The 13620-nt window shown below is 35.3% G+C and overlaps 1 protein-coding gene across 7 annotated transcripts in view; it reads right to left on the bottom strand.

Moving 5' to 3' along the window:
* The window catches only part of LOC117212937 (FERM domain-containing protein 5), a 58092-nt gene that overhangs the window by 27847 nt on the left and 16625 nt on the right, over positions 1-13620 (bottom strand). For all 7 annotated transcript variants that reach the window (XM_033458091.1, XM_033458088.1, XM_033458089.1 and 4 more), the window contains 3 exons: positions 11381-11557; positions 7316-7527; positions 2302-2454 (listed from right to left, as the gene is read on the bottom strand). In XM_033458091.1, coding sequence (XP_033313982.1) covers positions 2302-2454; positions 7316-7527; positions 11381-11557 — 542 coding nt within the window. The remainder of the gene's footprint in view (positions 1-2301; positions 2455-7315; positions 7528-11380; positions 11558-13620) is intronic.

The raw sequence follows: 13620 nt of genomic DNA, 5'->3' as shown, positions 1-13620 counted from the left end.
ATGATATATTGCATATCCTACGATATATATTAGGATATTTTATTCAATTAATATCGCTCTTCATAAAAAATCCAATTAATTCAAAAGTAGCATACACGTTCTCTTTTGATATTACGTAGGAATACGTAAAACGCGTCTAATTTAAACGTAAACGGATAAAATCCTAAGATTAATTTCGTTATAGAATTAAGATTAATTTCCAAATATTTAGAAACCGTCTATTTCCGTTCCACTTTTAACATTGTATTTATGGACATGTCGATATACTTGAAACGATTGGAAGACTCATGGAGTTAGTAATCCTATAAACCACGTTCAGACACTGGGTCAAGGTTGGTTCATCGATCACATTCACAAGAAATGATTAAAGTAATAACAGCGATTACTTTGTTGCTTTCGTCATTCGTCGCTTTTAAGGAAAATAAAAGTAATTCGACTATCTTTAATATTAAATTTGATAATACAGTCGAAGGAAAACGCACGAGCTCTCATATTGATCGCTTGATCACCCGATTTTTTTTATACGTATGATGAATCGATGTGACGACAGGCTCTATTTATAGGATTAGAATAATTCCAACAGGCGAGAGAAAAAGAAAAAAGAAATAAAGAACGACCTCGATATACAGGCAAGCATCGCGCTGCCATACGTAACGACGATGTGAAAATGTACTCGATCTTAGGCAATACCGGCAATCTTAGACAAATTTACGTAAACTAAGAAAAATTGCATACGATAAGTAACAATATAAAAAACGACTGTAGTAAGCGAAACAAAGTAATTATAATAGTTACTGTTACGAATGTATCGCGTCGTTGCCTCACCTTTTTATGACACGGACAGAAAAGTAAAAGCTCGCTTGGACGACGCGACGCTAAAAATTTCTGACGTTTCATACAGTTTCGCGCGGACAGTTTATTTCGACAGCGGTGTAACTCCACTTTCCCTTGTTTCGAGATATCAAAATGCTTGCGTTTAATGATTGAAAACTCCTGATAAGATCTATTATACTTTGTCCAGTTTCTAAGCGACTAAATTCGTTATACAAATAGCTCTCGAGGATCAAACAGAGCAATATCTTTTTTCAGGGTCGCAAACGGATATACAACACTTTAAGAATTAGCGAATTCTACGAGTCGTTAAATTTTCATTGTTTGAAACTTGCGTTTCACGCTTTAATCTATGCTTTCGCTTACGAGAGCAGGAAAAACGAGATACCGTTGTTTAATTTCAATATCATCTGTTTTTGATTAATGCCTAGACTGTTCGCAGACAGGTCACAGATTACAGAAAATGCACTTTCAAGATAAATGATTATGCAAAACCATCTATTAACGAAACTTCAACCGACGAATATTTTAAGATTTAAATCGCAAATTGTTCATAAACAAAACGTTCGTATTAGAGTATACGCAAATTTTTGCTCTTCTCCACTTCTTTTTCCAGATATGGACTTCCATCGCTTTCGAAATAAACGGTCTATATTACGTAATAACGTTCTATATCTGTATTACAACGATAACAGCCATTAGAACTAAAGACTAGACGAAAGATAGTAACGTCGGCTTACCGATTATTCAGAGGAAACGTTGCTACAATGAGCAAAGTCAAAAGGACGATAGTCTGTCGACTGCCAATCTTTCTTTAATGTATCTTTAGATTTTTGCGTACATGGCGAAAAGAATGGAATGTAAATAGAAATTTGTTCCGCCTATTCGATATTAAAACGACTACTCCGTTTTACATGTTTTATACATTTTTGCATTCCGTGTATTTTTACGCCTTTTAAATTTCCCACCAAGCGCGTAAAACTTTGCAATATAATAGCAAATCGATACACCTTAATAATCAAAACGTAGTATTTTTTACTCGACATGTCAGTGCCGAGAAAAATTAATACGTATCTATATTATACATAAATTGTATTTTATTCTATCGATTTGTAAGAAGCGCAAATGCGAACAACGTAAAACATACGAGCTTGGTTGATCTTATCGAATCGATTAAATCGAGGAAACAAATAAAAAGGATGTTTGATGACTTGAAACATTCCAATATAGATACATATGAATAAAATATACACGTATTTCATACATATACGTAATACATTTCTATAACGATATAGAGGCAATACACGCGTCGTTATAACACCTGTTTCATTTTATCCGGAATTAATCTTAACATAATAATCTTCGTAATCTTATGAATAGTTTCCTGTCAAAGCTAATTTGAGTTAGTAGTAAAATTCCAGCCGTGTGTTTATAATTAGAAGAAATAAAGTTAAAAGAAGAAGCGTTTACCTCGCTTATCGTTAAATGTACAATAAACATTTTCCCTTCGAAGTTGATTTTTTGAACCTCCGGCCAGCGGAAATGGTGTGTTTTACGGGATCCTTGAAACGTTAGGATTCCGCAATGATTAATGCCGAGATATAACTGCGCACCTTTTTGGTCCTGAAAATGAAAAGAAAAGGACGCTTTTACTACGGCGTATAATGTATCTTATATATATATATATATATATATATATATATATATAAAATTGAATATCTAATAAAATCTAATATCGTGTATGTACGTAATATTTTAGATTACTTTTAGTATTGCTTTTTTAATTTTAGATTATCTCCTCAACTACTATTTGCTATATTTGGCGAGTGACGACTCGCAAAGACTCGCGAAAGTTGAGGTACGACAGTTGTCGATATTCGATCGATGAGAAGGAAAATTATTCCATAGAAATGCGAGTCTCTTAAAAATAAGTAAAACGGCGAGTACGACGTCGAACAGACAAAGAGATATCGTAAACAGATATAGAGACGAAGATGAAATTGAATTCGATCCTTAGACTAGGCGTCCTTGTACTCTCACAGCTCGTGATAGACACGCTGTTATTAAACAAATTAAAGAAAAACAGCAACTAAATGCCAGACATAATTGTTTGGACGACGGAATTTCCGAATAACAGAGCATCTTTTCTTATACTCGTATGATATAATATAAATGTATTTTTTCAATTATTTCTGCATTCTCTATATCCTGTTTGCTGCTAAATCGGATAAATCAGTTTTAATACATTCAGCTACGTTCAACTACGTTCTGTTTGCTCCTGAAACGGTCCAAGTCCTCTAATTCCGTCAACGCTTTGAAATGAGAGATATACTACATTCATCGCCACTTCCATCCTTGCCTTCTCCCTTCAACATCGGCATTTACAATTTTAATAATATTTATTCAAATTTCAAAATTGTCCCGCGTAATATAACATCTAGATCCTGGTGTTCCCTTATCGCTAATTTATAGAGACTATTTATATTTATATTCCAATATTTTTATGTAGTATGCTTACTTTTACAGTATATTTAAGTATATTTACTTTCCAATCCCATTAAACGAATTATGTCAACAACTCACAAGACAACAGACACATACGCTACATACATTACTACAACACACGCACACGCATGCACACACCTGCACACACATGCACACACCTGCACACACATGCACACACCTGCACACACACGCACGCACATACACGCACGCACACATGCACACACGTGCACACACGTGCACACACATGCACACATACACAAAAGATATAAGTCCGATCGTGTGGCGTGAGTTAATTCAGCGCCGATGTTACGTTTTTCATTCAAAGTGCGATAAAACATAAAAAAAAATTGTACATCAACTTTTTACAGGTCATTGTGAAGGGGAGACTTCCCTTTACAAAGTTATCTGGAAACGTATCTGCAAAAAAGAAAAACTTTTTTGATTCCGTAGAGTTGTTTGAATTTGTTGAATTTTCGAAAGGAAAAAGTATCTTCGCTTTTTCAGCCGTTGTACACGATGTAAAAACAACTGTGAAAAATATGAACACAGAGGATCGTGAAAGAGGAAGAAGCTTCGCGTGGTTAACCGAGTCCAGGTGGATCCTCGTACGACTTTATTTTCCCCCAAAGTCACAACAGTAGAAGAAACATGGAGAATTTTTCATCGAAAATTTAGCGATCCTTTAATTTTGCATGCCAGTGTATTGCGTCGGTCGACAACCAGGCAGGCAACCGATTCAAATTCCTTTCCGTGTCTTACACTTTTAACCCTCTACAAAAAGTAGTAAATAAGAAATAAAAAATAACAGATAGTTGCAATCCGCTACCATGGTATTTACATATTTCATCGTAAAATAAATATTTTATTTATACCGAATTGAAAGCGTACATACAAAATAGTGATATGTACACTGAACGATATTTTCAGATATTTTCAGAGTATTTGCTCGTAGAAATATTTCGTTCTTTTCTTATTTGCTCGAATCTATTTAAAAAATTCACCAACTTTGATTCGCATCGATTCCTTTACACAGAAAAATTTATTTAAAATTAAATATGAATGTAAGAAAGGCTGTCCTTCGGGACATGATCAACCAACTAGAAAGTGATGCTGTGTGCAAAGATAAATGAAAAATTGTTATTTATTTATTATTATTTACAATCAATTCTCGCATTGAGAATTTTCAGTAATTTTTTCTGGCGTGGCGCAGTGACAATATTTATAATAAGTTAATACTTATTATAGATAAGTATAATTTATAAGTAAGTGTTGTAAATAAGTAAATATTACTTAATATAAATATCTAATTAAATCTAGTGTTTAGGTTTAGTGTTTAGGTGTTTAGGTTTAGGTCTAGTGTTTACACTCGAACGTAAATCATAGGTTAAGGGGTTAATCCGGCAACGTTGGCCATAACTTAGAAGCTGCGGTAACAGCAGCGCTCTACGTCTCGTCAAATTCTACGCTTCGATCTGTTTTACGTCTTTTGAAACGAGCGCAATCTACATAGACATATGCGCTGTGACTGATCAAGCTATAGCTATATACGATCGATTTGTAACATCAATCCACGTCAGAGACCAGGCCACACACCGCGGGCAAGGTGGCAGCCAGATGTCTGCACATCCTTGGCGCGTATCCTCAATAGTCTTAAGGACCCACCATGGATCTTGGCGTTTTCATAATTAAGGTCCTTCACCTCAAGATGACAATAGTCAAAGAGGAAATAGCAAAATATAGCGACAGATATAGCAAAAGAGTCAACAAACATCGAAACCCCCTAATTACTGGACTACTCGATACGTCGGACCAGATTCGCAGGCTGAAGAGACACTACCCGTTAGACCTAAACGCTAGATTTAATTAGATATTTTTATTAAGTAATATTTACTTATTTACAACATTTACTTATAAATTATACTTATCTATAATAAGTATTAACTTATTATAAATATTTAGCCATGGCACTGCGCCACGCCAGAAAAAATTACTGAAAATTCTCAATGCGAGAATTGATTGTAAATACTAATAAATAAAAAAAAAATAATTTTGTTCGAACGGTTCTTACAGAAAATCACTCGTACAGTATTCTAGACAACGTACGTAGGTAAGTAGCTGCATGGCGTACTCTATCTGCATTAACAACTATTTTACGTTCTAACATGGTCTAAGTAGAAAAGCAAAGTTTTGAAAAACGCACCTACCGAAGCAGCGCTATTGGATGCTGAATGTACAAACGTGACGACGATAATTTGCTTGACGCAGCGAATAAAGTTAAGACCTTACCGATACTAAAATACGATGTCATACCTAGACGCAATTATTCGTAATTATACACAATTCTACGCAATTATACGATTGGTCGTACTATCGCGATCGTTTTCCGCACGCACGGAAGAACGAAATTGAACGCGGACAAAAAAGGAAAGATGAAAAAAATAAATAAATAAATAAAAATGAAAGATGAAAAAAAATAAATCAAAACAAAAACAACAACATCGTCACAAAATACTACTCAGTCTCTATTTTCAACGAAGCGTCCTGTTTCGCGACCTCGAAGCGTCCTGTTTTGCGACCCGAAGCGTCCTGTTTTGCGACTCGAAGCGTCCTGTTTTGCGACCAAGTTTTCAGGACAGAAAAAACAGACAAAAACAAAATCACATAGAAGCTCCGCTCCCCCAGCGGCTTAAACCTAAAAATTATATTAAACACGAAAAATGTAAAGCGCCGACACATATTATAGCATGGCTACGTCGTACCGTTGCGTATCGGTACTTTTGCCTAAAACATCACTACAAAAATTCACCGTTTATTGTGAATACCAAAATGTATTTAAAATTGTATCTTGGGTTTAATAAACATCTTTAAATAAAAAAAAAGAAGTCTCTATCTTTAGACCGAAGCGTCCTGTTTTGCGACCAAGTTTTTCAGGTTAGAAAAAAAATAAAAAAAAAAGCTCCGCTCCCCACAGGCTTAAACCCAAACACACCGCATCATACAACAAAAAAATGTAAAGCGCCGACACATAATACAGCATGGCTACGTCGTATCGGTACCTCTGCCTAACACACCATTACAAAAAATTCATGTTTATTGTGAATAATGTACTTAAAACCTATATTTGCTGGACTCAATAAACTCCTTTGTAAAGTCAATCTCTACCTTTAGAATAGCCGACATCTTTTTACCGAGTTTCTACCCTTAAACTAGTCGCGTACTTAACGTATCAGTGTAACTAGGTTTTAGACACCCAACAGATCTCACAAAGGACATAACCTAACAAACACGAAGATGGTACCCCGCTGAGGGTAGCCACCCACATGATAATCAAACAGCCAAAAAATTCTACCAAATGTCCAAATCGGACAAATTGTGAATGTAAACAACTAAATAAAAAAAGAAAAAAAACTAGGTTTTACATAAAGTTGTTGGAACGAATTGTGATTTATGTTAATTCAGTGTGTATTGCATTGTGATTGCTGAATTCGTAATTAAAATAATAAATTCATAATAATTCATAATAATGAATTCATAATAAAAGTTTAATAAAAGCAAAATTGACAGCTGTGTTACGACTCAGCTATTTTATTTGATCATCCAACCCTCAAGTTTACGTCACATCAGCTTCGTCTTTATCTGTTATGTACCTCATAAAGGATAGCGGATGGAAGAAAGTTTAAACGCAAGCGGTAGAAAAAGATCTGATCTAATCTGATCTAATTTAATGCGAAAATTGTATATACGTGGACATAGGCGAACAAATTACTTAAGAACTTCAAACTTTCTTTCGTCTACTGCCGTATGCGTGTATCTGTTAACCGACTAGATACCAATGAGTCTCTCTCGCTTCCTATGGATTATGATTAAAGAGGAAGAATTTGCTTCTCTTACATAGAAAATTAAAAAATTACGAGGATAAGACGCGTGACACAGGAAGACACAATTCGAGGGAAAAGATTATTTTTCATTCTGGTCTTACCTTGACAGGGTGTGGGTCAACGGCGTACGTGTCCAACTGCGACGCTAATCTAAGAAAGTGAGTTTCCGCTTGCTCCGGGGTGAATCCCTTCAATTCTGTTTGATGCAGTTTCATAGCTTTCTCCTCGATAGCTTCCGTTTGTTTAAGCAGTAATTTGTGCTCGGAAATGTAATTCCCTTCGTGGAGTTTAGGATCATAATCTCCTATTTCACCTAAAATCACAAATTATCGTTAAAACGTTTAGTTCGCACACTGTGTTTACTTATCTGACTATTGTAACGTCATAAGATACATAAGGAGATACGTATAATTCGATAATACGCCAGCTATATCGCACCAGTGGTTTTCACGAAAAAGAAGCATCGAAAATGAACGAGAGAGTAAAATTATATTACATACTTCGAGCTTCGAAATAGGACACGCTTGGAATGTCCGAGCAACAAGGGTGAACGAAGGGCTTGAGAAACGAAAACTAAACACGATAACGTCCGGACGAATGAGCAGCGATCGGGCATGTGTTTGGCTATGTATCCGGAGAGGCGACTTTCCGAGAATTGGTGCACGGTATCCGCATCGAGAGTGAGAGAAGTAGACAGGGCGGACGAGACGGATTAGAAATTCTTGCTCGCGTATTTTTCTTTCGTTCTTTCGTATCATTTCGATCGTACAGATCTCGATAATCCGACTAAGCTTACCTCGCGATTACCAATACGATAAAAGATAGAAAAATTATTTTTCTTATTCCGGTAATTCGATTACGTCGAAGTGGATCATAGATAATGATGGTACCCCGCTGGCAGTAGCCACCCACATGATAATCGAACAGCCAAAAAATTCTATCAAATGTCCAAATCGGACAAATTGTGAATGTGAAATTTTAAACAAAAAAAAAAAAATAGATAACGCCGAAGCCTGTGTCACGACCGGCACGCTTCAAATCCGATGGACTGATGATGGAGATAAAGATTTTCTTTTTTATTTATTAATATTTACAATCAATTCTCGCATTGAGAATTTTCAGTAATTTTTTCTGGCGTGGCGCAGTAACATGGCGAATTATTTATAATAAGTTAATACTTATTATAAATAAGCATAATTTATAAGTGGCGCAATGACATGGCTAAATATTTATAATAAGTTAATACTTATTATAGATAAGTATAATTTATAAGTAAGTGTTATGATAAAGATGAAGATGGAGATAAAGGCGACAATGTATGTCGCCTAATGACATCCCAACGGTCCTTCCGCCGAATGTTCGAGAAGAGGGCGTGCGTGGCAACGGCGCGGACGCCTAACAAACTCAAGGACAATGGGAATATCGAGGGGTGACAAAAGAAAAATAATCGAATCCGGTCGGAAGTCGAGTTGTAAGAGTCAGTTTTGAAAAGTCAGGCTTAGAGCTCGGAAGCAAATTGTAAACTAGGTGTTAGAAAAAAAATAATGTTCCTTTTATTTACTTTTCATCTTAAATTTGTTTTTTATAATTAGCCGTATGTCATTGCGCCACGCCAGAAAAAATTACTGAAAATTCTCAGTGCGAGAATTGATTGTAAATATTAGTAAATATAAAAAAATTTGTTTTTTCTATTTTCTTGTGTTATTTTACGTGACAACTGCCACGACACCCGTATTCGGGTGTTAGCAAAGTTTCTGGTCAGGCCGCGTAACCCATATTCGGGTGTCGCTTATTTGACTACTTGTCAAGGATCGTCGTAGGTATTTGAAAAGATATTCCATAATAATAAAACTGTTGAATCGTTATAAAATAAAAATACGAAAATGGTTTATTAAAAAAATTATTTGAAATGTAAAACTTTAAAGCGTTCTATACGTAGGTGAGGTTGGTCGGGACAATTTGGACAATAAGTTGTTGTTTTCTTCAAATTCTTTTCTGCCTTTGTTTGGTCCATTCGACGTCTTTTATTCGCACAACATAGTTTGCACGCGCGTCTAATGCTTCTTCCGGAATCGTTTTTCCGAACGGCGATATTATGCTGACTCCGTCGAAGACAAGGATTTTTTATATTTTCAGACAACCCTAATAATTTTCCAACTAATAATTGTCTAAATATTCTAATATTCTTCCTTGTTGCAATTTTGTAAAATTATTAAAAACGATTTTGTCACGAGCGATAATAATCCGGTTTTTCAGCGGATATGCAAAGTATGAACGTAGTGTATGTTATTGTGAAAATTAAAGTTTTACGATGCTCTCGTAAATAAAAATTCGAAGCAGTTAAATTATCGGAACATAGACAGAATTACGATCGGATATAGAATTAGTCGAAATATCGATCGTACGAGACAACTGAAAGTCATCCTTTAGCCGCAAGGCAATATGAATAACAGATAAACGAATAAAACGTCCTACTTAGTTTCCATTGCAACTATCATTTTGCATCGCTGTTTCATCCTATGCCGAATCGGTCACGTTGGAAGCAACAAGTCGCGGACGTGCGAGCAGTGTGGCAAAAATATGCAGTGGGTGATAGCTCTATGTACTATAAATTATCGAAAATCGATACTTGAAACTTGAAAGTTATAGAGCATCTAAAAATAAGATAATCAAATTATAGAGAATCTTAGATGCAATTTCGCCGCATCTGCATCGTGCTTTGTTGAAAACACGCCTAGATTACATTCTTCTGTAAATTTTTGCCGAACCGAAACTACTACACAGAGCGAGTCGTGTTTTTCGTTTGTAATTTTCTCACAGCCCTGTCCTCACTTTTTCGCTTCTTTAAATACGATTAGCAAAGTGTGCGTAGGATTTGGAAACCTTGAGAATATTTGGAATATTAATTGGAAAATTTTATGGACAAAGTATGTAAAGTATTGAAAGTGAAATACTCGTTATAAATGTTAATAGATACAATGATTTGCTATGCGAATTCTACTTCGGTACTTGTGCGGTATAAGAAATATATTTGCATAAAAATCCACAATCTAATAATTATTAAAACGTATTACCATTTCATTTAATAGATGTTCTCTAACTTATGAGCGTAAGAAAATGAAACGTTATCGTAACGTTTCTAAACATGTACATTTGAATATTTAAATATGCAATGAAGCATATGTAACGTAATGGAGTCTGACATAAGTTACTAGTATTACATGTACACGAATCTAGTACGACAAAGTTTTATCGTAACATACTATGAAATAAATACATAACAAAGATCCATGTAACAGAGAAGTCTGTTTAGCACGTTTACAAGCAAAAGAAACACAAAAGATCTTATAGTTTATTTAATGCAATTTACAGACAGCTGTAATTTATACAAATGTTAATTTATCGCTCTATTCCCGATGTTTTCAGTTTGAATATTTCTCCTTATAAGAAATGAGTACCAAACGGAAATAACATTTCCAGATGAATCGTTTTGTAAGTTACATTGTTCACAATGTTACGATGTTCAGACGACGCTCTTTCGTGACTTAGTTCATGCTTGTTCCTTCGAAAGATTCAAATCGACGGTTAGGACACAGCCGTAACGATACGTTTTATTCCAGTATTTATTAGAACGAAGACTCAAGTAACTAACCCCTTCCCGTACTATTTAGTTCGACGAAACAGACCAGACTGATGCTCGTAAACAGAAACTAACGTTCATTAACGATCGTAACGGGCAAAAAAACAGTCCGCGAGCTCGGCTTGTTATGTTTACGTTTGGCCCAAGTATCCGGTCGCGAGTCAGACTCGCGATATTTATGTTTGGGCCAAAATCTTTATCGCGAGTCTGACACGCTAAAATACGGGAAGGGATTAATAACGACAATGAACAACAAGTTCTTTGTGAAGAAAAATATATATTTCGAGCGAAAACTTCTTAACCGAAACTGTCTTAATTCGATGTGCTACAGACTCTTATTCGGTAAATCTCAAACACCTAACACGTTTCTTGTTTACAACGTTACACCGCTAGAACCATACCATAGATTTTCGAGCAGAACCAGCTATAGACCATTCTGCCGGTTGGTATTCAGATATTCGCGTTAAAATCACTCGACAATAACTTTTTATTTAATAAAGTCGTATCGAATAGAAGATCTACTCACTTTGCACGATGCATGCGGCGAGCAGCGCTGCTTCACCCGGACTGCAATATAGTCGGCCATGAAGAAGGTCTCTCTTAAGCTGTTGGTAAACCTGATACCTAGTTATTTCTTCTTTCAACCTCAGAGGATCCGGTGGATAAAATTTCACACGAAAACTGAACAGAATCGGATCCATGTCTAGAACACATTCGCAATAAAGAGAACGTATTTTACTTGTGATATACTAAAAAAGAATCGTAGTTGCTAATAAATTTTGCCCCAATGAAATAACTGCAGTATACAGATCTGATTCTCAAATCACAGACTTTTCTACCATTTTCGCAATTCCGTTATCTTGTTTAACAAAATTATGCATCGACGACGATGGTTAATTTAAAAAAAACTAGGCCTAGTATTATGCATTCATTTATTACAAGAAGACAAATTAGATAACTGCAAATCGCAGTAATTGCGAAATTCTTACGCAAGAGTCCTTGTTCTTGCAATTTTTCTGCACGAGTATCTCTCTATAACACGTTAGTTGGTTAGTTTCCCGAGAAAAAATGCCGTGTTACGCGATTCCGTATTATACGAAATAAAAGATCAGTGAAAAAATGACGTCTTGGTTCCAACAATCGACAAGTGTATAATATTTTTTCATAAACGAGAAAAATATGCTTTTTTTCAGAATAAGCTTCATGGAGCCATGGCCAGCGTGGCTTCTAAACAACTCATACTATATATATATATATAGTGTAATATATATATAGTTACACAATTCACGATATATATATATTATATTATGTAATAATATTTTTATAGAATCGAACGATTTACGGAGATTTCAATGTCACGTTTCTTTTTCAAATCGCTGCATTTCTTTATCCATAGTAAAATAGAAAGTGTTTACACGATTTCAACGACCTTTAGCACAAGCAATGGCATCCGCGCTTCACGCATCGATGCAACGTCGAAATCATCGCGCAACTAAAGCTCGTGCACATCCGCATCGATCGTACCACGTGCTCTAACGAGTCTACAGCTGCGTCTCGTAATATTGCACCTATATTAGTCGTTGTACTCGGTTATACGTAGGCGTTTGTAAAGCCTAAGAATGCGAAGAAAGCAAAAAGCGAAATGGCAAAGAGTACGAATAATAATAAACATTGGTAAGAAATTAGAGACCATGTACGTCAAGTGGCGTTATATCGTTCGAGTAGTTCTCTTTGCCATTAAAAATATTTATTATAAATATTCCAATTATCAACACGCCGATTAGATGGTATACGGTCAAACAGCATATTCATATTAAGAAAAGGATTATGCTTGATTAGGTTTTATAAACCACCGATTAATATTTTATTTTTAAAGAGAACAAACTTTGGACAAAATTTTATCGCCGTTTTATCGTGCGTGCAAAAGACATTTTTTCATTATTTAATACACCATGTTAATCGTGAATTGTGAAACGAATAATTATTATAGGAAAGGTGGCACTAGTCTGATTGCCAAAAGACGGAATCGGTATAGTAGGCATGATCGCCACGTTAACCCTTGTTTACCGGTTGAGTACCTCGCATATTACGAAAGTAAGACGCGTTAAAAATTAATTAATCAATTAATCAGTTAGTTGATTAATTAGGTATATCGAACGTTAATCTGACATTAGCGGGCATAGCGTATAAAGAATTCTCGTCGAGCATAAATTTCCGCATGATATAAGATTCCGCAAATGCGCATAAACGGTAATACAATTTGCTCTGATATTATTTACCGATCAGATAAGTTTCACGAAAGTTTTATGGAAAGTAAATGCGGGTAATATACGATATTGGTCTGTGGAAAATTTGCGGATATTATCAACTAACGAAACTGATGAAACAGGTTAATAATCAACGACGATAATCGGTATATATTTCATTAACGGAACGCTTACTGGCATAAAATATTTTTTATTATTATTATTTATTAAAATTAAAATCAATTCTTGCGTTGAGAATTTTCAGTAATGGCATAAAATATGAAATGTTTATACGGGACAGCCTTGGCAGGTTACTAGAAGAAGGCAACGTTATATGCCTATATAGAGAGTAAAAGTTGATATCGCGAAAAAAAATATTTGAGATATTTTAAAAGAGCCAAAAAGGATGAGCGAGCGAGCGAGCGAGAGGGAGAGAGAGAGAGAGAAAGAGAGAGAGAGAGAGAGAGAGACTATGGTAAATTGTCAAATGAAATTTCTTATTTTCTTTCCTAAGACCAAA

This window comes from Bombus bifarius, unplaced genomic scaffold (assembly GCF_011952205.1).
Source record: "Bombus bifarius isolate JDL3187 unplaced genomic scaffold, Bbif_JDL3187 scf7180000008421, whole genome shotgun sequence".
Taxonomy (NCBI): Eukaryota; Metazoa; Arthropoda; class Insecta; order Hymenoptera; family Apidae; genus Bombus; species Bombus bifarius.
This window is presented reverse-complemented; position numbering and strand designations above follow the sequence as displayed.